Source organism: Bombyx mandarina, chromosome 08, assembly GCF_030267445.1.
Source record: "Bombyx mandarina strain Sakado chromosome 08, ASM3026744v2".
NCBI classification, from domain to species: domain Eukaryota; kingdom Metazoa; phylum Arthropoda; class Insecta; order Lepidoptera; family Bombycidae; genus Bombyx; species Bombyx mandarina.
Window position 1 is genome coordinate 13898764 of NC_143215.1, and position 26720 is coordinate 13925483.

A 26720-nucleotide genomic window follows, 5' to 3' on the forward strand; every position below is an offset into this window, starting at 1 on the left:
TACTCTCTCTCTCTTCGATCGGTTCCTCACTGCTGAGGATCGTGACTCCGTCCGATTTCGTCAACCAACTGTCTCCATCGATCCCGCCCTGCAGCCCGGTGGAGTGCGTCGCTGATAGGTATCCCCAGTTCCTCCGCTATTTGGTCCGACCATCGTTTGGGACCTCTACCCCTAGGCCTTTTTCCCTCTATTTTACCGGTCACCACAATTTTATCATCTACTAATGGATTTAAATGTCTTGATGTAGGCCCGTACTTCTTGAAATTATGAGTTATGTCCCTTTTTTAATACGCTTTTATTAGCTTCAGACGTATGTATGTTAGTAACGGAATCTTTAAACATGATTTTGACCCCATTCAAAACGTCGGATGAACTCGAAATTTGGTATACTTAGGACCCATGACAATTAAATATTAAAAAAAAAATTGAAACAAAAAAAAATTAAAAATTAAAATTCAACTAAAAAATGAACAATAAATAATATAATAATACAATCTTTTATAGAAAATCCAATTAAAAAAAAGAAAATAATTTTATATAAATTTAAATTAAAAATAGTGTAAGAAAAAATGATTTTATTGTAAAAAAAAGCGTGGGGTGCTTTTTCTTTTTCTATAAAAGCATATTTTTTTTTTTTTTTAATCTTTTATTTATTTTTTAATTGTTTACCTTTACTTCCGCATAGTTCATCATATTACTATACCGAAGGAGTTTAAAAAAAATCGCAAACTTTTCATATGAAATGCTATTAATTACTTATTTGACCGCGACGGGGCCACGTAACGCCGGCGTCGTCGCCCGAAACATGTCTTGTCGGATCCCCCTGATTCACTCTCGGTGCTTTTAGACTTGTCAAGCAAAGATGGCTGGCAAATATAAGTCTCAACCGTTTTTTTTTTAATTTTCCTACCTAAGCTGATAGCCTTGAGAGGCTATTTCAGCGTAACTGTGGCTAGTAGGTGAGCTCACGGGGCTCAAACCTGATGACGTTGCTAACATGAACTCTAGCAAGAGCCGTGCTTCGCAGAATCTACCACCGGATCGGAAACGCGACCCACTGAGAAGATCCGGCGAGAAACTCAGTGGGCTGTGTCTGAGAGTTAATTTAAGAACGGTGACCGGTGCTTGAAGTACCTAGAAGCACCGTTAGTGGATCGGGAGGATCCGAGATGACGTATTTTGGGCGACGTCGACTGCTTTCCATTCTGTCCGCAGGATCGGGAATGTGGTTACCGGCGGCCACGATGAGAGGGTTCTCGTGTCGTGCCGCTTTATCGAAGTGGCGCATCGACGCCGACTGCATATACTTATTGGTGGACGCTAAGTTCAGGTCGTCATTGAGGTCGACGTTCCTGACGAACCACGGGGCTCCGACGGCTATCCTGCAAAAACGGGATTGGATAATTTGAAATGTTTTTAGGTGAGTGCGGGCCGCGTGAGCGAACACTACACTTGCATATGTCATGACGGGGCGTATGCAAGTTTTGTAGAGTGTCACCTTATTTCTAAGGTCTCAACCGTAACAGAAGTTTTAGTTGTGTCTACCAGTCCCGGAACCCGCAGATAAATACAAAGTAAAATTAAATTAAATGCCGTCTACACATGCAACAGGAAATTGTTGAATTTATTTAATTTTGTTGTGTCAGGTATGAGGAAGAAATCCAATAATACTAATACTGTTTTTAATATTGTTTATTCGCTTCTAATGTATATTTGTATGTATGTAATGGAATCTTTATATGTCATTTTCACCGATTTAAACTTAAAGGCGTTCGTTTAACTTGAAAATTTTTCATAAGCATCAAGGACTGATGACAATACAATCATTTTATAACTTCGCTCCAATCGCCCGCCGACAGTCAGATAACTTGGACAAAGTGATTGTGACGGGCAAAGTAGAAGGAAAGAGACCCCGCAGCCGATTACCTAGCCGTTGGTGTGATCAAATAACCGCCCTAACTGGGTTGCCAGTCGCAACCGCCATTCGAGAAGCTGAGGACCGGACGAGATGGAAACAGCTCACAAGACAGGCCACGGTCAAGTTTCAAGGACACGACCTTCAGCAATGAAGAAAGCGACGAAGAAGAAGATCAATAAGATAAAAAAAAATTAAATGAATTGTTACTTCTGTGTGCTAACTGTGTAGTTTTGTGTTCTGTTTAACTACATCCATTTATTTTGTTTTAAATTACGTCCAATTTATGTATGATACATGCCATCTGTACATAGTTGTTTGAAAGTTCGTTCTTTAAGGGCATGATCTGTTTTGATTTTTCCTTACAATTTAATAATTATATATATGAACGAGATATCGTCACAGTTGAAGATTCCATCCGTTGTATCCAGCGAACAAATTATATGATCGAAAAACAAAGTCAAGGTCAAACAAAGGTTCAATCAAAGTCGAAAATGTATTTTTTGTACAAGTACAAGTTCAGAACGGTCCAGTTTTGGAACTGGAAAGAGATGGATACAATTGATTTGAGAGACCAAATTTATTGCCCGTGTAGGCAGACGAGCATATGGCCCACCTGATGGTGAATGGTTACCGTCGCCCATGGACTTCAGCAATGCCAAGGGCAGTGTCACGCCGCTGTCTACCGTTAAACCGCCACATAGAGCAATATAGTATTTAAAAACACATACTACTGTTGCTACTCTAATTAAAATAACCGGAAAACGTTTCGAATACAGATAAGTTCATAGTTCACGACGAATAAAGATGACTTAGACTTTACCGTGGTTCCGACCGGTTTTTGTGATATCCGGTTAAACCAGAAATCCGGGACTGGTCTTCTCCAATGTCAATTATAGTTGTGTAACGTGTAGTTCTACAGAGACGATATTTTAAGTTAAGCAAGTAAGGTTTTTACTGCTCCGTTTTATGTAACACTAGCGACCCGCCCTCGCTTCGCTTCGGAAACATTAAAACACACATGAAACCAAAAAAAAAAAATAAAAAAAAATTAAAAATGTAGCCTATGTTCATCAGGGACAATGTCGGCTTCTAATGGAAAAAGAGTTTTTCAAATCGGTCCAGTAGTTTCGGAGCCTATTCGAAACAAACAAACAAACAAATCTTTCCTCTTTATAATATTAAGTATAAGTATATAAGTATAAGTATAAGTATAGATACCGCATCTGCTGTTAAAAGGTTAACTCAGTCAAAGAGATGGTACCACAGCACCGCCCTGGTACCACAGCACCGCCCTGGTACCACAGCACCGCCCTGCCAATCTATCTTCTATCTATATATATAAAAATGAATTGCTGTTCGTTAGTCTCGCTAAAACTCGAGAACGGCTGGACCGATTTGACTAATTTTGGTCTTGAATTATTTGTGGAAATCCAGAGAAGGTTTAAAAGGTAGATAAATATGAAAATGCTCGGAATTAAATAAAAATAACAATTTTGTTTTCCCTTTGATATGTCCCCCGTCGCCGCGTCGGACGGATTCCTTTTATTTGTTTTAAGTTTATTTTATATAAAAGTTTAGGTTTTTTATTTATCGATTGAGGCACTACGAAGTCTGCCGGGTCAGCTAGTCTTTATGTATATATTACTTCTGTGCGTGTGTTTGACACTGAACTCCTCCTAAACGGCTGAACCGATTTTAATGAAATTTTCTGTGCACCTTCAGGGAATGGTTTAGATTTACAAATCAGCCCGGCAGATGGCGCTGCTGTCGGTATCTAGGTTATTTATCTTTCCTAGAAAAAAATTATATGGCAAAACAACGTTTGCCGGGCCAGCTAGTATAAACTATAGTTCACACTGTCTGTTCATATTCCCGGCAAATATTTGACACGTGCCAGAGCTCATTCTATGCAGAACTTTTGGATTAATTTACGATATAAACTAGAATTTGCAACTGTCTGTAACATCACTGATCATACAACTCTTTCTCACTTTTCCTGTCCAGCCAGGAATTCAGAAGCAAATGTATTCAATATAAAAACTATGTCAATTGAAATCCTAGCGTAAAATTAACAATTGTGTTCTTGTTATTAGTCGTCGTACCCTAAAGGATAAGGCGACCTGTGCATTCGTATCTAGCGATGCAAAGGTGTTCCAATCCCGCCGGCAGGTACCTACCAATTTTTCTAATGAAATGTAATACGTTCTTAACAGATTTTCACGATTGACAAGATGTTCGAATCCCGCCGGCATGCGCGGCAGATACCAATTTTTCTAATGAAATACGTACTTAACAGATATTCACGATTCACTTCCATGGTGAAGGAATAACATCGTTTAATAAAATCAAGCCCGCAAAATTATAATTTGCGTAATTACTGGTGGTGAAACGTATTGTGAGCCCGCACGGGTAGTTACCGCCACCCTGCCAATTTCTGCCGTGAAGCAGTAATGCGTTTCGGTTTGAAGGGTGGGACAGCTGTTGCACTGTGAAAACTGAGACCTTAGAACTATGTTCTCAAGGTAGGTGGCGGCATTTACGTTGTAGATGTCTATGGGCTGCGGTAACCAGTTAACACCAGGTGGTGCGTGAGCTAATCCCCTCACAAAAGCAATAAAAAAAAATTAAGAACAATTATTAAGCGTTACAAACGTTATCAAGATTCCTTACTATTCAGTAACGCCAAATTTTCTGTTTCATTTGAGTCTCTTTATAATTTTGAAACGAAATACTTTTATACTTAAGTTATTTTTCTCCTATTAATTTTATCTTTTCAAAATTAATCTTTAATCTTGTACGGTGGTTTTCGTGGCAAATGTGATAAAAATAGCGCGAGATTCGAATCGTAAATGCGTTTTTAATATCTGTATACTCTGCAATTAATTCATAAATAGGTTTCGCATAGATTACAATGAGGTTTCCTACTTCAGTGATTACAATTGCCAATATAATAATAAAAAAATATGAACAAAAACATAAAGGTTAACGAACTCACCTCAGACGAACACACGATTATATCTTCGAAAATAAAACAAAAAATCCGAGATGCATCACTGCACGAAAGCAATATAACCTGTGTATTCACTTTAGCCTGCCGAAAAACATGTGCTTATCGATATTTTTATCACATTAATCAATCATTGATCGAAATAAAAAGCTCAAATTTATGTACTACACTTTATAGAAATGCAAATAAATATATTAAAAACACAGTACTGTTCTCGATATGTTTAAAATTCGGGTTTAAATTAGTTTAATTAAAAAAGTTTGAATCGTATTACGGCCGGTGTTTTGGCGCGCGACACGAAACTCACGCGAGCGTCGGAGGTAAACTGACATTTAAGCCGACAGAGTCGATAGACAGCGACCGGTCAAGTAAGAGCGCGTTTTGTGTTTGGTGACATCGTATCTGCAATGCTCTGTGTTTTCCAACTAAACTCTCAGGATGGATTTTCTGAACGTTGAACTCGTGTGTAATCTTTATTGTAAAATGCTCATTACGCGCTTAAGTGTAAAGGCATGTTCATAAGGTCGCAAATACAAAAACCGACTACAACAAAATCAAAATATTACCAAAATAGCAGAAGTCAATGAAATATTCATTTATTAAGGATAACTCAAAATCAACGGTCAGATCTTGATTAAAGTTAAACGAGACCACATTAGAAGCAACAGATTAAAAAAATGGTTAATCTAGAAAAGTTCTGATCGAACACTAATTAATTTGAAACTCCTTCAAGTCATTCAATACCGTTTTTGCAGGATAGCCGTCGGAGCAACATGGTTCTTAAGGAATGTGGAATTCCATGATGACCTGGAGCTTGACTCAATCAGTAAGTATCATCGGCATCAGTGCGCAACTTTGAGAAGGCGGCACGACACGAAAACCTTCTTGTCGTGGCCGCCGGAAATTACATACCCGATCCTGTGGACCGAATGGTAAACAGTCGACGTCGCCCTAAACACGTCATTACGAATCCTCCCAATCCATTAACGGTGCTTTTAGGTACCTACCTTAAGCACCGGTCACCGTCCTCGCTGAACCCGTCGATTGCGACGAAGGGTTCGACGAGTAAATTAGCCCACAGACACAAACAGGAGTTCTTAGTTTTATGGGATATGTTCTACATACGTCCTGCCTCACGAGACGCCTTTATCACCAACAACTAGGCAAAATATAATTTCTGCGGGTCTGATTAACATTCCACGATGTTATTCCTTCACCGCGGAAACCATTCGTGAACATTTGTTAAGTACGGTTCAAGGGCAGCCGTTGCACCCGCTATAAACAATGTTAATAGACTACTAAAAGGCGCAAACTAGGTGCACTTATGAGTAAACATCAACTCACGTATATTAATGAAACAAATCTAATACTGACACGCACATTATAACCTACTTCCAAAAAGAAACCGATTCTATGTCAATTCGGCTATAGTTAGTTTTTTTTTCCTACCTATGCTGATAGCCATGAGAGGCTACATAAGCGTTGCCCCAGATTGTAGGTGAGCTCTCGAGGCTCAAACGGGAGTGTGGTTATTACTGGCCCTAGCAAGAGCAGTGCTTCGCAGAATCTACCACCGGATCGGAAACGCGACCCACTGAGAAGACCCGGCAAGAAACTCAGTAGGCTGTGTCTATGGGTTAATTTACCTTAAAGCACCGTTAATGGATCGGAAGGATCCGTAAGGGCGTGTGTAGGGCAAAGAACGATGCTAAAGAAGGTTTGACGTCAAATAGACACTTTTAAATTGTTACATCGCGCAATCTACTATATATTTTGTGCATCTTACAGTGGTCTAGAATAAGCAGCTATTATAAGACCGCCAATAACATCTTAGTGTTAGAAAACTTTTATAAATTAGTTTATTTATGACTGACTCGGTGGTGCAGTAGCTAGCGTCCCAGACTGTGGTGGCGAGGGTCGTGGGTTCGATTCTAACATTGAGCAAATATTTGTGTGATGAACAGGTTTGTTTGCTCTTTGTCTGGGTGCTCATTATCTACTTAGTCTGGCCATAAATACTGACACAATTAAAAAAAAACAAAATATTACATTTGAATTTGGAATCTGTCATTTTTATATGATTGCTTATTGAGGTTTCTCATTTTGGCGCCAATATATTGTACAATATTTTGCGATATTATTTAACAGTAAGTAACAGTATTTATGGCCAGACTAAGTATATATGTTTATATAATAAACTTACATATATAAGTATGTATGTCAGTCTCTGATAACCATAACACAGGGAATCCTAATGTGTAGCCGGATGAACGTGCGTGTTTCTTCTCAATTATTTATTTGTATATTACTATTTATATATTTATTTATTTATAATAACAATAAAGCATATTTTCCCTCAAATCGAAATTAAAACACTATGGAAAACAGCATGCACCTATTTAAGAAACATAACTCTATTGAGCAAGTTTATTGACAGATAAGTCTGTGTTGTGAGTCATCTGTCGATTCTTGAGATTACGCGATTCGAACATTGACTTTTTTTTTTTTTTTTTTTTTTTTTTTTTTTTTTTCCTACCTAAGCTGAGAGCCTTGAGAGGCTATGTCAGCGTAACCCTAACTTTAGTAGGTGAGCTCACGGGGCTCAAACCTGACGATGTTGCTAACACGAACCCTAGCAAGAGTCGTGCTTCGCAGAATCTACCACCGGATCGGAAACGCGACCCACTGAGAAGATCCGGCGAGAAACTCAGTGGGCTGTGTCTGAGAGTTAATTTACTCGTCGAGCCCTTCGTCGCAAGCGACGGGTTCGACGAGAACGGTGACCGGTGCTTGAAGTACCTAAAAGCACCGTTAGTGGATCGGGAGGATCCGAGATAACGTGTTTTGGGCGACGTCGACTGCTTTCCATTCTGTCCGCAGGATCGGGAATGTAGTTACCGGCGGCCACGATGAGAGGGTTCTCGTGTCGTGCCGCTTTATCGAAGTGGCGCATGGACGCCGACTGAAGATACTTACTGATGGACTCTAAGTCCAGGTCGTCATGGAGGTCGACGTTCCTGACGAACCACGGGGCTCCGACGGCTATCCTGCAAAAACGGGATTGAATAATTTGAAATGTTTTTAGGTGTATGCGGGCCGCGTGAGCGAACACTACACTTGCATAGGTCATGACGGGGCGTATGCAAGTTTTGTAGAGTGTCACCTTATTTCTAAGGGACATTTTACTTCGCCTACATATCATCGGGTAGAGACGTCCTAGAATGAAGGCGGCACGGTCGCGTACCGTCTTAATGTGGGGGCGGAATGTCATCCTACTGTCGAGGGTGACGCCTAAGTACTTGACCTTCGGGGCCCACGGTATGGGCTGGTCGAACATCGTGATCGGGCGAACGGCGGGGGCGGGGGTATTGACGCGCCTAGTCGGGAGGGGAACATTGACACAGTTCACAGCGAGACATCAATTCGAACAACTTTGAATTACGTCACTATTCTTTCAATGGCGAATAAGAAAATGGTTCATATTGCAAACGGAATAAGGACTATATTAATTTTATGAAATTATAATTTATGATAAATGACGTTGTTTATAGAGAAAAAATGACCTTACGTTTTATGGATAAAGTCTTATTTTATTGGTTTGAATAAGTTAATTCGAATCGTTGTGTTACAGCGAATAGTTGTGGCAACTTATTTAGACTACAGAAAAATTGCCTTTATGTTATTGAGTTTAAAACTATATTACTTTGACACATTTTGTAAGTTACGATAATATACGATTAAGTAAATTCTATGTTATAAACAAAACACATAACAGACCCTATTCCGATTACACATAAGAGCTTAATTTGTAGGGAAATAAAGTACAGCTAATACATGTTTACTAACACTGCCCTTTTATTAAGATTGTCTTTCTAGATTAATCTAGATGCTGGATGGAAAATAGAGGTTATACTGATGCAACAAAAGTAAAATTTTTATTTAAATTAGCGATAAGATATTACTTTTCATTGTAAAGACAGCAAATGAGTGTTTATTTTCATTGGAATTGTCATTAAACTTTGTGAAATTTGTAATAATATACAGCGGTAGAGTAATGGTACACTATGCAAGGACGTCACCGGCACCGCTCCAACCCAGCCATTAGCTTGTCATTTCAATTTGACCCTTAAATCATATGTCGTATAATATGTTTCATAACGTCAGCATAAAAAGCCAGCGCTGCTACCTAACAATAGTTGGTAGTTTTTTTTCCCTACCTGTGCTGATAGCCTTGAGAGGCTATTTCAGCTTCGCCCTAACATGTAGGTGAGCTCACGGGCTCAACCTGATAGAATTGCTAACACTAGTCCTGGCAAGAGCAGCGCTTCGCAAAATCTACCACCGGATCGGAATCGCGACCCACTGAGAAGATCCAGCAGTTTTCGGTTTGAAGGACGGCGGTAGCAGTGCGTTATAAAATTGAGATTTAGAACTGATGTCTCAAGGTGAGTGGCTGTATTTACGTTGCTGATGTCTGTGGTCTCCTCTAACCACTGAGAGGGCCGTGAGCTCAAGCCAACCAATAGCCAATCAAAAAGGCAAATCTAATTTCTATTTCTAATTATTTAATTGTAAAAAAAAAGTCAATAAAAGTAAAAAAAAATGTCTGAAAACCTTATTTTCTATGGTCGGGATTTTATTTGAAAAAAAAAACTAAAAACATTTTATAACGTCAAAGTAGGTATTGTTAATTATTAATTTTTTTAAACGGTCCTGATACATATTCGTAGCTGATAAAAAGATGGAGATGAAGTGTGAGAAAGAGAATATGCGAGAGAAGGGGCTTGAGTGCAGATATGACGTATGATAGGCCTGAATGGAAAAAGAGTCATGCAAAATGCCTTGCGGACCCGACACAGGCATAGAGACAAGAAAGAAAAGAAAAAAAAAAAAAAAAAAAAAACAATGGTAAGTGCAAAAAAAATCATTGGTAAGTCCAAAATCGTTCGCCGAATCCACTTTTACACATAACTGAATCATAAAATATTTTCAGTAGATAGCCGTATCAATTTCATATGAACGTTGCATAGATATTAAACATTTTATCTGCTACTTACGTAAAGTAAGGATAATAAATGTGTTTCTAGATAAACGATGTAGGTAGGTAATATTTAATTTTGGTGCACGAAACGAATTTCAAGGTTCCTAATTAATTTAGATTTTAGGTGATTTAAAGTGGGAGTTTACAAATACATAACTACGATATTTAGGCGAATGTATTTTTTTTTGTTTGTTTCGGATGAGGCATACAGGTCTATGGTGACAGTTCACCATAGACAAACGGACATCAGTCATGTGAGCAGAATAGCTAAGCGACGACTTACCGCCGCTAATTAGTGTCTCATCGGATCTTCTCAGGAAGTCGCGATGTGGGTTAAGCGCAGTACGTACTCTTTTTCCATTTAGACCTATGGATACGTCATCGTTGCGCTCACACCCTTATCACGTATATCCTCTTTCACACAGTCCATCAGAAGTATTTTTAATACAATGCTCTATTTGGTAGTAAAAACGTTACGACCGTACTACGATTGCACACATCATTTCGGATCCTCCCGATCCACTATCATCGATACCTAACAGCACCGGCTTTCAAATGGCAGATTCAGATTCCGGCGGTAAATTCTGCGAAGCACTGCTCTTGCTAGTGTTAGCAAATTCTCTCAGATTAAGCCCGTGAGCTCACTTACCCGTCCGGGCGTGGCTGGTATAGCTTTTAAGCTACCAGCGATAAGTACAGAAAAAAGGGGAAAAATCGTATTCCATCGCTGCAAGAATACGTAAAAAAGTTATAGCGTTTGGTTAGTAAATTAGTATTACGCACGACTGTAAGTAGAAGTTTGTGACGGGACGTAAAATCCATGATGTTCACAATTCCAAGATTTATTCAATGATTAATCTGATTCGACGGTAAACTAGACGTATTGACTAATTCCAGAGTGCTTAGTGCGAGTTTTTTAACGTTCTCGATAACGTAAAAGTTAGCCCAATTTTGTATGCAGTTGGAACAGCGCCCCTAACGGTAAACGTAGGCAAACGATCCCATTCGATACAAACATGAGCTAACTTTTACGCTATCGAGAGAATGTTAAAAAACTCGCACTAAGCACACAGGTAAACAAAAACTTGAATATGATTTTTGTATGAAATTTCAGGATTTTCTTTTCCACTTACATTTTCTGCGGTGACTCCAACAGCCCTGGTTCCTCAGCATTTTCCACGACTTGAACACCGTCCACCTGCTGCGTGGAATTCTCGGCCACGGTCACAGAATCTTGCTGTGTCATCTCACTTAATTCCTCTCACAACCTAAACACAATCGTGAAATAGTCTTTAACCAAAAATAAATTTTAATATAATCACCCGAAAAGAACTCTAAGACTTATTAAATCCTTATTGATTAAAAACCTAACAAATTTTCATCGATAAAGTATTATTTAAAATTCGAATATTATGTTATCTGTACACAAATTTATATGAAAACGCGGTAAATCTATATACATACTTAAAGTATTATTTTTTTTGTTACAAAAATATACGAACGATAATCGTGACAATTCCTGCGACAGATCCTACTAAACTGCACGTACCATACGATATCTGATATAATTCAATTTGGTAATCCTTAATCATATCAACAGTAAATTGTTTGATTGGTAATTATATAGTTAGATGCGATTATTTTGCGATAGTCAAATACGTCTGAAGATAACTAACTTTTCGATCAACTTGTAAAATTAAAATTCTATTGATAATTACCGATTTTCATTGGCCGCCCGTTGGTATAATTACGATTTTTTTTATTAATCTCACGTTCAATTTCATTTTATAATTTACGATCTTCGAAACAGGTTTTCGTCAATGTAATGAATATTAGTCGAACTACCCTCAAACTATAACTATTTAGGTAAAGAGAAATAGCTTTTATGTTTCTTTGCACGCAGAACAGTGCGACTTAGGGTTTGGCATTTTGTTTGACTAGGGTTTTTGTTAGCGACAAGAGGATCGAGGCTGCTAAAATATTTGTAATGGCGTCATTTAGCTAGTAAATTATAGAATTTAACAAAAAAGGGTTAGCTGTTTTTGTACTGCCACGTTGTTTATCGTTTAGATAATATATTAAAACACTATGGTGTTGTTTGGTAAGTGATATACTCTGTCAGATGTTTATTAAAGTCATGCTTGAATGAAGCTTCTAATGTACTATACAAATCAGTCGTCGATTTGTGCAATTGCCACGGACGACTTGTAATTTTCTCTTCGACGATCTTCACCTAATAAGTCTCAACCATAGGGTTAGTTTATTAACTCCATGGTCTCAACTCTCAAGTTCATCAAGTCTCAAGGTAGGTTGCGATGTTTACTCTGTGGGTTTATGGAATACGTGCGGCTTTAGATCCACATGGCCATGGATTGTCTTTTCTTTATATATAATTATGTAAATTAATGTAAATGTTTGTATAATTGGTCTTTATGCGTTTCTCATCCGATTGCGATGAATCTTTGCGAAAGAGTAAGTATTATATACAACCATCACAGTACCACAGTGGTAGGCGCGTGTCAAGTTTCAATACCTATTTATTTTCATACAATTAATAATACTCACAATGGATTCACTCAAGAAATTCCCCCAAAAAGTCAGTAGATAATTAAGATGAAATATATTCATGGTCTTCTACATATATCCTTATTTAATTAACATTTCTTACGCAGAGGCTACGTTCACGCTTCAGTAACTTAGAATAATAAACTTAGAAAAATATTTAAATATCTTATGTTATAGCGCCATCTAGCGGATAAATTAGGCACTAAAAGTGATTACCTTTTGGTCACCATGTGACACTAGCGCCGCTTTAGTAAATTGGTGAATTGTCATAGTAAATCTGTTGTTTGACAGATGGCACTGCCAAGACTTTTAATTTCTGTTACAAACATAGACCTTTAATAAATGCAGTGGTTACAAATAATATACTTCAAAAATGGTTTTAATAAATTTAATACAAAATAAAACACATAAGAAAAGACTAAAAAAATACTGTTTTTCAGTTATTTACTACTGAAGTATCACGTTTGGAGGTCTCATTAACGTTTGTTGGCAAATTATCTTCGCGTTGGAACAAGTAGCTTGTTTCTTGTGTAGTGGAGCTACTTTGTACGTAGTCGCGTCCGTACGGGTTTATTTGGGCAGAATTGCTTTGGCCGTATACACCTAGCTGGCCATAGACTCTATTTTGCCCGTACGATCCAGTTTGACCATACACCCCGGCTTGACCATACGCGCTGCTTTGAGAATAAACTTCAGTTGGTCCAAACGTTGGCGGATACGTACTGGATTGGCTGTAAGTTGCTTGGCGATTGTCTTGATAGCTTTTGGCGCCCAGATTTTTAACTCCACTGTAAAAATAAACAATGAATTCGTTACATTGGTTTTTATTTTTGACTAGCTGACCCGGCAGACTTCGTAGTGCCTCAATCGATAAATAAAACACCTAAACTTTTGTATAAAACAAACTTAAAACAAATAAAAGGAATCCATCCGACGGGGGAAAAATCAATGGAAAAACAAAATTGTTATTTTTATTTAATTCCGAGCATTTTCATATTTATCTACCTTTTAAACCTTCTCTGGACTTCCACAAATAATTCAAGACCAAAATCAGCCAAATCGGTCCAGCCGTTCTCGAGTTTTAGCGAGACTAACGAACAGCAATTAATTTTTATATGTATAAATATATTTATTGTAGCCTCACCTTTCGTCTCTATAAGGTCGACCAACGCTGCGCCATCCGCTGCTGCTCTGCCCGTAGCTGAGATCCTGGCGGTACCCACCACGGCCATACCCCACGGAGCCCACTGACCCGCGGTACTCCAGGGGGTCGCGGTATCCAGAGTACCCTGTACTCTGCCAGTTGTCCGCTTGCGGTCTGGGAAATTTCGTGTTTGTCTCTTTCTAACATTTCTCAACGTAATGTTTTTATTTTGTTCAGCCCATTCAGAAATCTATTGAGGACGTAACTTGAATATCGTTGCCACCTTGAGTTACGAGATTGAAATGTGAACAGTTTAAATAACGGCCCTAATACAGAAATAGCGGTATAGATTCGTAAGGGCCTCTGTCCGTCATGGACACCGTCTTCAAGATCCAAGATTCAAATTGCTTCTCTGCAGACCCGCATAGGACCGATCCTTCGATTACCAAAAATTAGTTATCGGTTAATTGATTCACCAAAAATCATAATGGTGGGCTATAAAAGCGTCATTTCCTTCCCGGTTCACAATAAATTTGAGATTTCGATTTCATATCCCACCACAATTGTGTCTACGTGCTACGGACTTAACTTAATCTTAGATAGGCCCTGAGCTATTCAGCCCACTCAAAAAACAGGGGAATATACGAGGGCTGCACTAAATGTATCGGGAATGGAATATTTCCACTGTTCCTGTCATATTAAAATCTTTTTAAATGAAAACTCCTTGGTTTTAAAAATCGAATACCATTTAATTATTTAAAAAAAGATTCTCGGTCTTGTCACGAGGTTTTGTCAAACTTGTTTAGTCGTTGAGAAAATGGAATTGACTCGAGAAAATTCAAGAGCGATGATTTATTATGACTTTCGAAGTGGTTTAACACAAAAACAGTGTGTTGACCGGATGATTTCTGCATTTGGTGATGAAGCCCCATCCAAAACCACAATTTATCGCTAGTTTGCTGAGTTTCAACGTGGACGTGTCAAGCTCAGTGATGATCCCCGTCAAGGTCGTCCAAAAACTGCAGTTACCCAAGAAAACGTTGATGCTGTGCGTAAGCTGATTGAGGAAGATCGACATGTGACATACCGCGAAATTCAGGCAACTTTAGACATTGGCATGAGTGAAATACAAATAATCTTGCATGAACAATAAGGTGTAAAAAAGTTGTTTTCCCGATGGACACCGCATTCGCTCTGTGAAGAGCATAAAGGGGCTCGCGTTACTTGGTGCATCAGAACTCTCGAAAGATTCCACGCAGGATCCTCAAATGCTGTATACAACATTGTATCAGGAGACGAATCCTGGATATACGCGTACGAACCCGAAACAAAAAACCAGTTACGAGTTTGGGTGTTCGAAAATGAGTTAAAGCCAACAAAAATTGTTCGTTCACGGAGTGTTGCAAAAAAAATGGTGGCCACGTTTGTCTCCAAAACCGGCCATGTTACGACTATTCCTCTTGAGGGACAAAGAACGGTTAATGCAGAATGGCATGCTAGCATTTGTTTGCCACAGGTCGTTTCTGGACTCCGTAAAGAGAACTGCAACCGCCGCATCATCCTCCATCACGACAATGCGAGTTCTCACACCGTGCACAGAACAAAAGAGTTTTTAGAGCAAGAAAACATAGAATTATTAGACTATCCGCCGTACAGCCCCGACCTAAGCCCTAATGATTTCTATACTTTCCCTAAAATAAAGAATAAATTGCGTGGACAGAGATTTTCATCACCTGAAGAAGCTGTGGACGCCTACAAAACGGCCATTTTGGAGACGCCAACTTCCGAATGGAATGGTTGCTTCAATGATTGGTTCCATCGTATGGAAAAATGTGTCAAATTTCGCGGAGAATACTTCGAAAAGCAATAAATACATTTTTAAATAGTAATGTTGTGTCACTTCGTTAATTCCCGAAATTTTCAGTGCCGCCTATGTATCTCATTGTGAGGACTTGAGTGAAGTCTTCTTTGCCTTCTCTTAATTCGAGAGATCACACAATATATACAAAAAATAAAAGATTGAATATTTATTGATATTTCATTTGCTTATTGTGCTTATATGAAAAAATCAAATACCTAACTTGTTCAAAGCAAGAAACACAAAGATTAGTTCCAAGCACTAAAATAGTGTTTTATTTTAGGGCGACACCGTCAACCTCAGTGTAATTGATTAAATTACGTATTTTCACAACACAAACAGTAATAAAACTAGATACATAAATACGGTAAGAAAACTCACATATTGTGTGGGTTTTAAATCCCACCATCATCTGTGTGCTTAGTGCGAGTTTTTTAACGTTCTCGACAGCGTAAAAGTTAACTCAAATTTGTATGCAGTTGGAATAGCGCCCCTAGCGCCAAGCGTTCCAACTCCATACAAATTTGAGTTAACTTTTACGCTATCGAGAACGTTAAAAAACTCGCACTAAGCACACTGAGGTTGTAGTACTCACCTGGTATACTCGGGTCGACCCCATGCCTGGGCCGACGTGGCGTCGGGTCTTCCTGAAGCGAAATAGTAGCCCCTACCACCCGCGTCCCATCCCGATTGACCACGATACGTTTCATCCCAAGGTCTGAAACTGTAAGCAATATTTTTTTAAACAAAAATCAATCTTCCCAAATCCTTAACCACGTCTTTTTCCAGATATTATTCGTTAGGGTATTGTAAGCTGTGTGTTTGTGGTCGCATTTTTTTGTTTCTCACACGAAGCATTCGTTCAGCCTGGATCGAAACGATAGCCAACATCACAGCCCCAATGGAATATCTTCATCGCTTTAACCGTATAATAATGAAATATGAAAATGCTAATGAATCAGTCTATCATTGCTTTTAGAAGCGACGTTTCTTACGCGTCATTACGGATCCTCCCGATCCATTAACGGTGCTTTTAGGTACCACAAGCACCGGTCACCGTCCTCGTCGAACTCGTCGCTTGCGACGAAGTGCTCGACGAGCGAATTAACCCATAGACACAGCCCACTGAGTTTTTCGCCGGATCTTCTCAGGGGGTCGCGTTTCCGATCCGGTGGTAGATTCTGCGAACCACTGCTCTTGCTAGGGCCAGTGTTAGCATCACTCCGGTTTGGGCCCCGTGAGTTCACCTACTAGTTAAGGTTACGCTGAAATAGCTTCTCAAGAGTATCAGCTTAGGTAGCAAAAAAAATCTAGTCCACATGCAATTTGTTACCGTTACGGATTTAATTCAATTCTTTCAACTATTGTTGAGTATGTACATGTTCAATTGGAATTTCGGTGAGAGCGTAGAGTTTGGGCAATGTGCAGTGATTCGAAAAGAGCCAGTTAAATGTTTATATTGCCTCAATAAGCAAACATAGTGTTGTATAGTGCTTCCTCGCTTGTTTCAAGAATAAATCGCATTTGCCCTAACCAATGATCAATTAATCTGTCAACAACACAATATTATGGAGCCAATTAATCGCGAACTTTAAGTTGAAAAGTTAGAACATTTTTTATAGCATCCATTTTGATTTTTAATCTAGAACAAAATGCCCTCGGTTCGCAGAGTTGGACAGCGGTTTTATATCACCATTGACATATCAATCTCATGTCTCTCATGGCGACATTCAAATTTTAATCTTTAATCCGCTCCGGACATCTCGTCTTTTAATATTCAACAGTAAATAAGCAATACAATTCATAGATAATAGGTAAATAAATATAAATATGTAGAATAAAAGTTTGCCATACCTGCCGTGGGGACCGCCGCCATCACTTGGTCCATATCCGCCATAACCATCGTCATATCTATCATACGGTCTTCTATATCTTCCGTAGCCATTGTATGTCCCTTGGTATTCATTATACCTATCCGGATACGGTCTTCTACCTCTATAATAATCGTCATAATACGGTCTATCGTAATCTCTATCTCTGTACGGATCCCTCAAGAATCTGTCATAATAATCCGGCCTGTATCTATCTCTGTCATCGTTTCTATGTCTGTCTTTATTTCTCCTTCTTCCGCTGTGTCTGTCGCTTTTTCTGTCGCCATTTTCTTCTTCAGTTCCATTCTTATTTGAGTTTCTGTCGTCTGTGCGTCTGTCGTCTGTTCTTCTGTCGTCCGTTCGTCTATCGTCTTCCTCGCTGTCGTAAGGACTTCTCGTTTTGCTTCGTGGTCTATGGCGTACTTCTTCGCTGTCGTCATCGTCGTCGTCGTCATAGCAACGACCGCAGCGTGGTCTCTCGTAAACTCTTCGGTCATAATCTGGTCTTCCGTAGCGGTAGTCATAATAGCTCCGACTTTGTCGGTACAGAGCGTCTTGCAACGTCGGCGGCGAGACAGATGAGTGGACCGTCTCTTCTGCTCGCGTTGTCGGTTCGATTAATAGTAGTATTGTTGTTATCTGGAACGAGAATTTTTTTTTTATTGCTTAGATGTGTGGACGAGCTCACAGCCCACGTGGTGTTAAGTGGTTACTGGAGCCCATGGACATCTACAACGTAAATGCGCCACCCACCGTGAGAAAAGTTCTAAGATCTCAAGTATAGTTACAACGGCTGCCCTACCCTTCAAACCGAAACGCATTACTGCTTCGCGGCTGAAATGGGCGGGGTGGTGGTACCCACCCGCGCGGACTCACAAGAGGTCCTACCACCAGTAATTACGCAAATTAAAATTTGCGGGTTTCATTTTTATTACACGATGTTATTCCTTCACCGTGGAAGTCAATCGAGAACATTTGTTGAGTACGTATTTTATTAAAAAAATTGGTATCCGCCTGGGATTCGAACACCGAATCTAGTCCCAACCTATCCTACCTTATCCCACCCCTCCTGGCTGAGCCTTTGCCCGCCCACTTGTCCTGGTGAAACTGGAAAGGCCTTCGGGCCACCAGTACTAATTATTTAATAAATAAAAAATCACATAACATTAGTCATAACACGAATATAAGCGTATCCGGCAGATTAATGACGAGACAATAGGGAATTATGCGATGGCCTCAATTTTCGACCACACTTTTTGTGCCTACGGTTAAAATTACGGCCATTGTTTTAAGGTCACTTGATGGTGTGTGATTTATTAAAGCCATCGTTGCGTTTCGAAGGTCATTTCTATTGTTTTTTATTCGTTTTTTTTTTGTTTTTCCAAACAAGGATGTTGACCTACTTACTGTTACTGGATGATACGTTTGTAGATAATATGTAGATGTTTGGGTGAAACGGCATATGGAAGATATTTCATCGAGTTGATACTTCACTCGGTAGATTGACGGTTCAAATAGTGTTGTTCAGAACTTAGATATATGTTTCATTCTGTATATATCTATAATATATTTATATGCAGCTTTCATTTAGGTCAGCCTTTCCCAAAGTGTGCGCCTCCTTGTGGGTGCTACAGGCCTAAAGTGGGGCGGTAAGAGTCACAGAAAAAAAGGGGGGCGTTGTATAGAGGCTTGGGAGGCGATTTGTAATTTCATCTAGGAGGACTCTTAGCAACCGACTGAGCTCTCGCTATAGTATTTTTTAAGTAGTTGAAAAAATGGGGGCGCTAAAAAATAAATTTACTCTCAAAGTGGGTAGTAAACAAAATAAGTTTGGGAGCCTCTGATTTAGGTGGATGAAGAGACAGAGAATAGGCTCCACATTAGAATTGTCTTTTCGCTATACAGAACTAAGCCATTATGACGAAGCAACATCAACGTGACGTATTGAAGGAACCCGTAGATGGGAAATGCCGTTTCTCCACTGCTAAAGACCGAGCCGCATAGCACTTATTATATGGATGCGAAAACTGGCTGGGACCTTACTACGCCAAACGCTGTAATGACTTGGTCAAGTATATTTACTGGTGTTTGACGAGGAAACATACAATGGAAATGGAGAAAATTTGGTGCAAATAAATTTTGTACTAAACAACCGCATTTTAAGGAAACGACTAGGCAAAAATTCTTTAGGAAATTCCTGTTCAAACCGACATTACAGTAACTTAAAATAGACCAGATTTAATATACACAGGCAAAACAACCAACAAAACAGAATTTAATCAATATCACTGTCCCATCTGACTACAATATGGGAGCTAAAGGAATAGAGATATTAAGCAAATGCCACATTTTTTATTTTATTTTATTGCTTAGGTGGGTGGACGAGCTTACGGCTCACCTGATATTAAGTGGCTACCGGAGCCCATAGGGATCTACCACGTAAATGCCGCCACCTATCTTGAAATATGAGATTTAAGTTCTCAGTTTTTACAGTACAACGGCTCCTCCATCTTTCAAACCGAAACGCATTACTACTTCACGGCAGGAATAAGCAGGGTAGTGGTACCTGCCCGTGCGGACTCACAAGACGCCTTACCACCTGTTAAGAACGGAAATCACCCGACTATGGAACACATATTATATACGTCTGTAATACCTATTGTAGTGGAAGCTACAGGTATGGTCGACAACAGCATAGTCGGATATGTAGAAAAATCAGACGCTACAATAGACATCACCATTCTCCAAAAACAAGTTGCCAAGTTAATTATTTAATAAAGATAACTCCTCACAACAAGCTTATAAAGAGAAATGATCATTATCGTATAACACTCGTTGTTTGGTAAACCCGCGCCATTGTTTATGCCCATGGTCGCGCATAGACAATTAAAAAGATATTATACGAATTACATAGAAGTTCGCATAATGCCTGCGCCAATGCGTAATTTGCATGATGCATTGAGCGCCCAATAAGTTGTGTATTAATGCGATATTTTAACTAAATATTTTTTTTTGTTGCTTAGATGGGTGGACGAGCTCACAGCCCACCTGGTGTTAAGTGGTTACTGGAGCCTATAGACATCTACAACGTAAATGCGCCACCCACCTTGAGATATAAGTTCTAAGATCTCAGTATAATTACAACGGCTGTCCTACCCTTCAGACCGAAACGCATTACTGCTTCACGGCAGAAATAGGCAGGGCGGTGGTACCTACCCGTGCGGACTCACAAAAGGTCCTACCACCAGTAAAATTAATAAATAACTGGGAACAAATAACGCACTGTAATCCGGTCCCAATTTAGGATTCCCGGTGCCTCGGGTACCAGAGAGACACTGATTTATAAACGTTTTTAAAATAAATATTAAGCACTCAGACAAAGAGCAAACAAACATTTTCATCACACGAATGTTTGCCCGATGCGAGAATCGAACCCAGGATCCTTGGCGCAACAATCAACATTTATAGTTATTGTTATTAATGGTTAATTAAGCATCGGTGGAATTCCAGCATTTAAAATTAACATTATTATTTATTGTCATTATTATTAGGGAGTCCAACACTTATATAAATATTAGCCTATCCATTAAGTACATGTATTTTCTACATGGATACAAAGTTTGAAGTCAATCGGATGCATGGTTCAGTAGTTATAACGGAACATCCATAAAAACCACTGTATATTTATATTATATTACTAGTGGTCCCGCAGTAGTCGAAATTCGACTATAATTAATTGAAATTATAAGTTTGAACATTATTATGGTTCTATTGCCAAAGACTGTTATACTTCTATAATATAATCACAGATTTCGCTAAGACTACACTATAGACAAATAATATTAAACATAAACAATATTAACCTATTCTAAATTTGACTACAGATTTTAAGCAATAACAAAAGTTTGACAATAAACAGAGTATATGTGTGTTTGTCAAATACATGGTAGTGTGTGTAATGTTTTCTTTATTGGTTGAATGTGTTTTTAATGCATAATTTAAAAAAAAATATTAGCTTTCTGCACTTCTTCTCTGTATTCTCTATAAGTGTGGAAATTTCATACTAATCCGTCTGCGCAATTTTCGTAAAAAGATGTACAAAGTTTTTGCATTACGTATTAATATATAGATACCATACCTCCATTTATATATGAGGCGGTCAGCGCAAAAGTGGCCTAGCCCACAATTTTTCATATTCGGGTTTATATATTGCAATTTATTCAAAACATAACAAGTTATGATGCAAAACTGGCCTATCCTAGTTTCATCCATAGATAACAGATGCCTTTGTAAACATTAGTTTCGCGCGTATTGTTTTTGCCGACGAAGCAGTGTAAAATTAAAATGAAATCTCATGATCTCTATATTAACTATGGTAAGCGTAGGCCACCTTTGCGCTCATATATAAAATGACCTAAAAAAAACCCTGAAAATCGACTTCTAAAACGATAATTATGATTCTATTATAGTTTATATCATAGAATCCATTTTTTTTCTCACAATTATCCTTCAACATTTATGTAAAATAGAATTATCGTTAACAACTTGCAACAATCAACTGGAAATGTTACAAAATAATTGCTTAAATTAATTTAATATAAAATTTAAAATAGCATAATTTTGTTATTGACGTTAAATATTAAATAGGTAACAGTTTGTTATCTATATCTATATCTATACTAATATTATAAAGAGGAAAGATTTGTTTGTTTGTTTGTTTCGAATAGGCTCCGAAACTACTGGACCGATTTGAAAAATTCTTTTTCCATTAGAAGCCGACATTGTCCCTGATGAACATAGGCTACTTTTTTTTTATTTTATTTTTTTGTTTCATGTGTGTTTTAATGTTTCCGAAGCGAAGATACATAAATAAAAGTAAACTCACCAAAATTAGTACTCGTTCCATTGTTGTTCTCTTAAAAATAAATTACATTATTTAAACAAAAACAAAGACAAAAACACAATGTTTTTAAATTTGTCTAAATGAAAAATTGCTTATTAATTCGTAGCACACATTCTATAAAGTTTGTGGTAATGATTTTTCTTTATATCAGCAATATGTATATTTAAAAAAAAAACGAAGCCTTCCTTAAAGCCTGAAGGCGCGGAATAGACTGGGCGGCCAAAACGTGTGTACTTTGTTAATAATGATTGAAAATTGTAGGCTTTTTTGTTTGTCCATCCGTTGGCGATGACCCATCGACCGTTATGCCAGCAAATGCTACTGTGCGCTGCCGCTGCGTAATTACTTTAATATTTTTAATGTGAAATGGAAAATATAATAACGTACAGTTTTCTTTTTGTATTCTTAAAGGTCTTTTAACTCGTTTAATGGCGCTAATATAGAAAATAACAAGTAAAAAGAATTAAAAACATTAAACCATTGATCATTAAATCCTCTTGATCAAGGAAGCGATCAACTGTCTTTAGTTAGTACCTATATAATCAATAAATTCAGACCAGACTTACATTATCATCTAACCCGGAACATCAGGAAACTGTTGTCCCAGATATTTTGAGACTACGTGATTTCTACTACCTCTTTAAAGACATGAAATTGAAGTCTCTAATTAATTTTATAACGACAGTACTATCTTTTGAACGGAAGCGACATAAATAAATTCACGGTATAAATATACTACTTCAACGGATATACAGAATGCTTTTTCAAGTAGGAATTAGGCAAATTATGAAAGTTTTTTTTTTTTAATACACGATATGAACTTAATATAAATAATATACATAATATTATTATATAACATAAACATAATTATTTTATAGAATAAGTTGTTCGTCGATGCGCGTTGGATACTTATATCTATTTATTAATACGTAAATCAAAAACTTTTTCCCCGTTTTTACGAAAATTGCGCGAACGGAGGACTATGAAATTTCTCACATTTATAGAAAACATAGAGAAGGAGTGCAGAATGCCAATTTTTTTTAAAATGTTTAAAAATACATTAAATCAATATAAAAAACATTACACACACTACCATGTATTTGACACACACACGCATGCATACTATTTGTTTATTGTCATACTTTTCTTAATGCTTATCTGCGAATAAATAGACTTATTATTTATTCGTAGATGCTTATAGTCTGTGTTCAAATTGAGAATAGATTAAATATTGTTTATCTTTATTAATATTTGTCTAAAGTGTAGTCTTGGCGAAATCTGTGATTATAGAAGTATAATAGTCTTTGACAATAGAATCATAATAGTGTAAAAACTTATAATTTCAATTAATTATAGTCGAATTTCGATTACCGGAGCGACCCTACTTCTTTTAAAAACATAGCTACTGTCGCAATTTTTGTATCCAACATATTCGTGTCGCTCGATACAAATGTACCAGCTCTCAGCAATCTTATCTTTTAAGGCGAATAATTCGAGTTACGCGACTACGAAATAAAAAAAAAAAAAAAAAAAAAACTAAACGTAAAATTAGCGTTATAAATAAAACCATACGAGAACTTAATGAAGGAAGAGGAAGCGCTATTGTTGTACGTCAGTGAGATTGTTTCCGAAATACAACGTTGGACCGAAAAATAGAAATATATTAAACGAGTATTTGAAAACTTGCATTGTTTTGTTTTATAATGAAATAAAACATAGCTATATAGGATGTGTGTTGTTGGAGACGCATGCTAAGAATTCCGTGGACAGCCTTCCGGACTAACGTGTCGATATTGAAGCAACTGGGCATCAAAATCAGACTGTCTACTGTATGTCTGAAGCGGATCCTCGAATATTTTGGTCACATTGCGAGGAAAGCCGGCGATAACCTGGAAAAACTTATGATCACAGGGAAAGTTGAAGGCAACAGATCTAGAGGCCGCAGCCAGACTCGTTGGTCCGATCAGATCCGCACCGCTTTGGACAGTACAGTGTACAGCGCGCTGCATGACGCCGTGGACAGGGGAAAGTGGAAAAAGATCTTAAGATTGAAGCTCATGGGTGATGGTGGTCACGACCCTCAGACATGAGGAACACGACTCGAGGATATAGGATTGGCAAGAACGAAATGTAATAAAATAGTGTGGAACGAAACGTTAAGATGTGAGTGAGAGAAAACGTTAAGAAAGGGAAAAGAGAATGACAGAGAAAAGGAAGATGGCGAAGTCGATTGATAGTACAAGGCACAAAAAAGGTGTCAGATAATAATTAATTCAGAAGATTTGAGAAAAGAACAAAAAAGTGCAAAAAAGTAACAGTCTTATTTCATGTGCCACGATCACAATTCTACAGCTATTTGTTGAATCCTTGTTGAATCCAATAACAATCAAGATCTTTGTTTACTTAGCGATAAAACAAAATAAAGCTAGACAAAAACATCAGAGCCCACAGCCTGGATCTTAGTGATCAATTTTATATACCGCAGTATATTTTTGGTAATTTAGGCAAGCAAACACATAATCTACCACCATCACACAAAATTGGGTACATACGTGGTGTCACCAGAGGTTCAATAACAGACGTCACGAACGCTCGTCAGAATACGGCCTAATATTTAAGTTTCTAATAATGCTATTTTCAGAGGAAGATCTTAAACAAAATAACGCTGCATTTTTTTTATTACTTACATGAGTGGACGAGCTCACAGGCCACCTGGTTTTAAGTGGTTACTGGAGGCCATATACATCTACAACGTAAATGCGCCATCCACCTTGAGATATAAGTTCTAAGGTCTCAAGTACAGTTTCAACGGCTGCTCCACCGTTCGTACCGAAACGCATTACTGCTTCACGGCAGAAATAGGCAGGGTGGTGGTACCTACCCGCGCGGACTCACAAGAGGTCCTACCACCAGTATTAAACCGAATATGGCGTGGACGTTTTTTTGACGGGAGTAAGTTACAATGGAAACGTTCCACGTTAAGTACTGCTAGAACAAAAATCACTGGGCCAATCGAACCGAGACCGACTGGACCGACGCGTCATTGTGCTTTGCTAACCAACGGACCGTATGCATGCCCCGCCATTGTATTTACACATTATTAAATAATTGAACACATCCATTATTACTTTTTTTTGGAATTTCACATCCCAACGGATAAAAATATGTTACATTTCAATTACCGTTTACTTTTTGAATGCTTTAAACATTCTCGTCATTCGTCGGCAACTAATCCATCCGCGTTCATATTGTTTACACTCATTAATATAGTTGGAATTAAGATGACTACCATATAGGACACCGAGGTCTTACGTGGCGAACTGAAGTAATTATGTCGATTTCTCTCGTCGAACTTCTTACAAAGGCGCCGGAATATCTAGTAGACTCTGGTAAAGACAAATCCGACGATACTGAGAATGAATCTACTTATGTAAAAGAGACCTAAAAGACTAAAACATATATTAAAAACAAAAGAAGGTAAAGTTAGGCAATCCAGACGCTTAGGAATAGAAAACGACATAATGAATGAAATACACAATTGTTCGCATATTATTTCCATGAATGAATTTAAGTAATGTGCGAACAATTGTGTATTTTATTAGAAAAATTGGTACCTACCTGCCTGCGGGATTCGAACACTGGTACACTCGCATCGCTGGATACAGATGCACGGGACGTCTTATCCTTTACGCCACGGCGACAACTTAAAATAATAAGCGTTAAGTAGGTATTCCAAACATTTAAAAAAACCAAAGAAACAAAGCAAGAAACGGTAAAATTAAATTTAATTATGTCTACTACTCGCAAAATAAAAGACACATCAAGGGGACACATCAAAGGAAAAACAAAATTGTTTGTTTTTAGTTAATTCCGAGCTTTTTATATTTTCTCACCTTTTAAACCTTCCCTGGACTTCCACGAATAATTCAAGACCAAAATTAGCCAAATCGGTCCAGCCGTTCTCGAGTTTTAGCGAGACTAACGAACAGCAATTCATTTTTATATAATAGTATAGAGATTATGCTTTCGCCTGACTACCGTAGGGGTTTTTTTTTTATTGCCTTTGTAGGCAGACGAGCATACGGCCCACCTGATGGTAAGTGGTCACCGTCGCTCATGGACGTCAGCAATGCCAGGGGCAGAGCCAAGCCGCTGCCTACCATAAAGTACACTCCGCAAGCCTCGTTTGAAGAAGGACATGTCATAGCGCTCGGAAAACACCGTGGAGGGGAGTTCATTCCAAAGCCGGATGGTACGTGGCAAAAAAGATCTTTGGAAACGCACTGTCGATGAACGCAGCGTTTCCAGATAATATGGATGAACTCTGCTCCGATGGCGGGAGGTGCGATGATAAAAAGGAGATGAAGGAATCATCTCGAATAATTCCTCAGAGCATTCCCCATGGACCATACG

At 38.3% G+C, this 26720-nt stretch overlaps 2 protein-coding genes across 4 annotated transcripts in view; both read right to left on the reverse strand.

Annotated features, from left to right (window-relative positions):
* The window catches only part of Myo61F (unconventional myosin 61F), a 72747-nt gene extending 60932 nt beyond the window's left edge, over positions 1-11815 (reverse strand). The window contains exons 1-2 of one of the 3 annotated variants that reach the window (XM_089729260.1): positions 11685-11815; positions 11100-11234 (exon numbers count right to left, since the gene is read on the reverse strand). In XM_089729260.1, the coding sequence (XP_089585386.1) occupies positions 11100-11212 (113 nt within the window). In that variant the 5' untranslated portion in view covers positions 11213-11234; positions 11685-11815. Of the gene's footprint in view, positions 1-4913; positions 5317-11099; positions 11243-11684 lie in introns of those variants that run through there. The other 2 variants (XM_089729261.1, XM_028180128.2) reach the window with 2 other exon arrangements.
* A 1090-nt stretch (positions 11816-12905) lies between these two features.
* LOC114247259 (uncharacterized) lies at positions 12906-22529 on the reverse strand. Its single transcript, XM_028180168.2, has 5 exons — positions 22290-22529; positions 17388-18043; positions 16129-16257; positions 13676-13849; positions 12906-13319 (listed from the first exon to the last, which is right to left on the reverse strand). The coding sequence occupies exons 1-5, from the start codon at positions 22308-22310 to the stop codon at positions 12968-12970; spliced, it is 1332 nt and encodes a 443-aa protein (XP_028035969.2). The 5' UTR covers positions 22311-22529; the 3' UTR covers positions 12906-12967.
* Positions 22530-26720: the final 4191 nt, after the last annotated feature.

Bases quoted from the DNA above. Each gene is read 5' to 3' on its own strand.
- LOC114247259 (XM_028180168.2), bottom strand. From the start codon at position 22,310: ATGGAACGAGTACTAATTTTG. The intron at 18,044-22,289 runs GTGAGTTTACTT...TTCTCGTTCCAG, and splicing joins TGGAACGAGTACTAATTTTG to ATAACAACAATACTACTATT. The intron at 13,320-13,675 runs GTGAGGCTACAA...TTATTTTTACAG, and splicing joins CGACCTTATAGAGACGAAAG to TGGAGTTAAAAATCTGGGCG.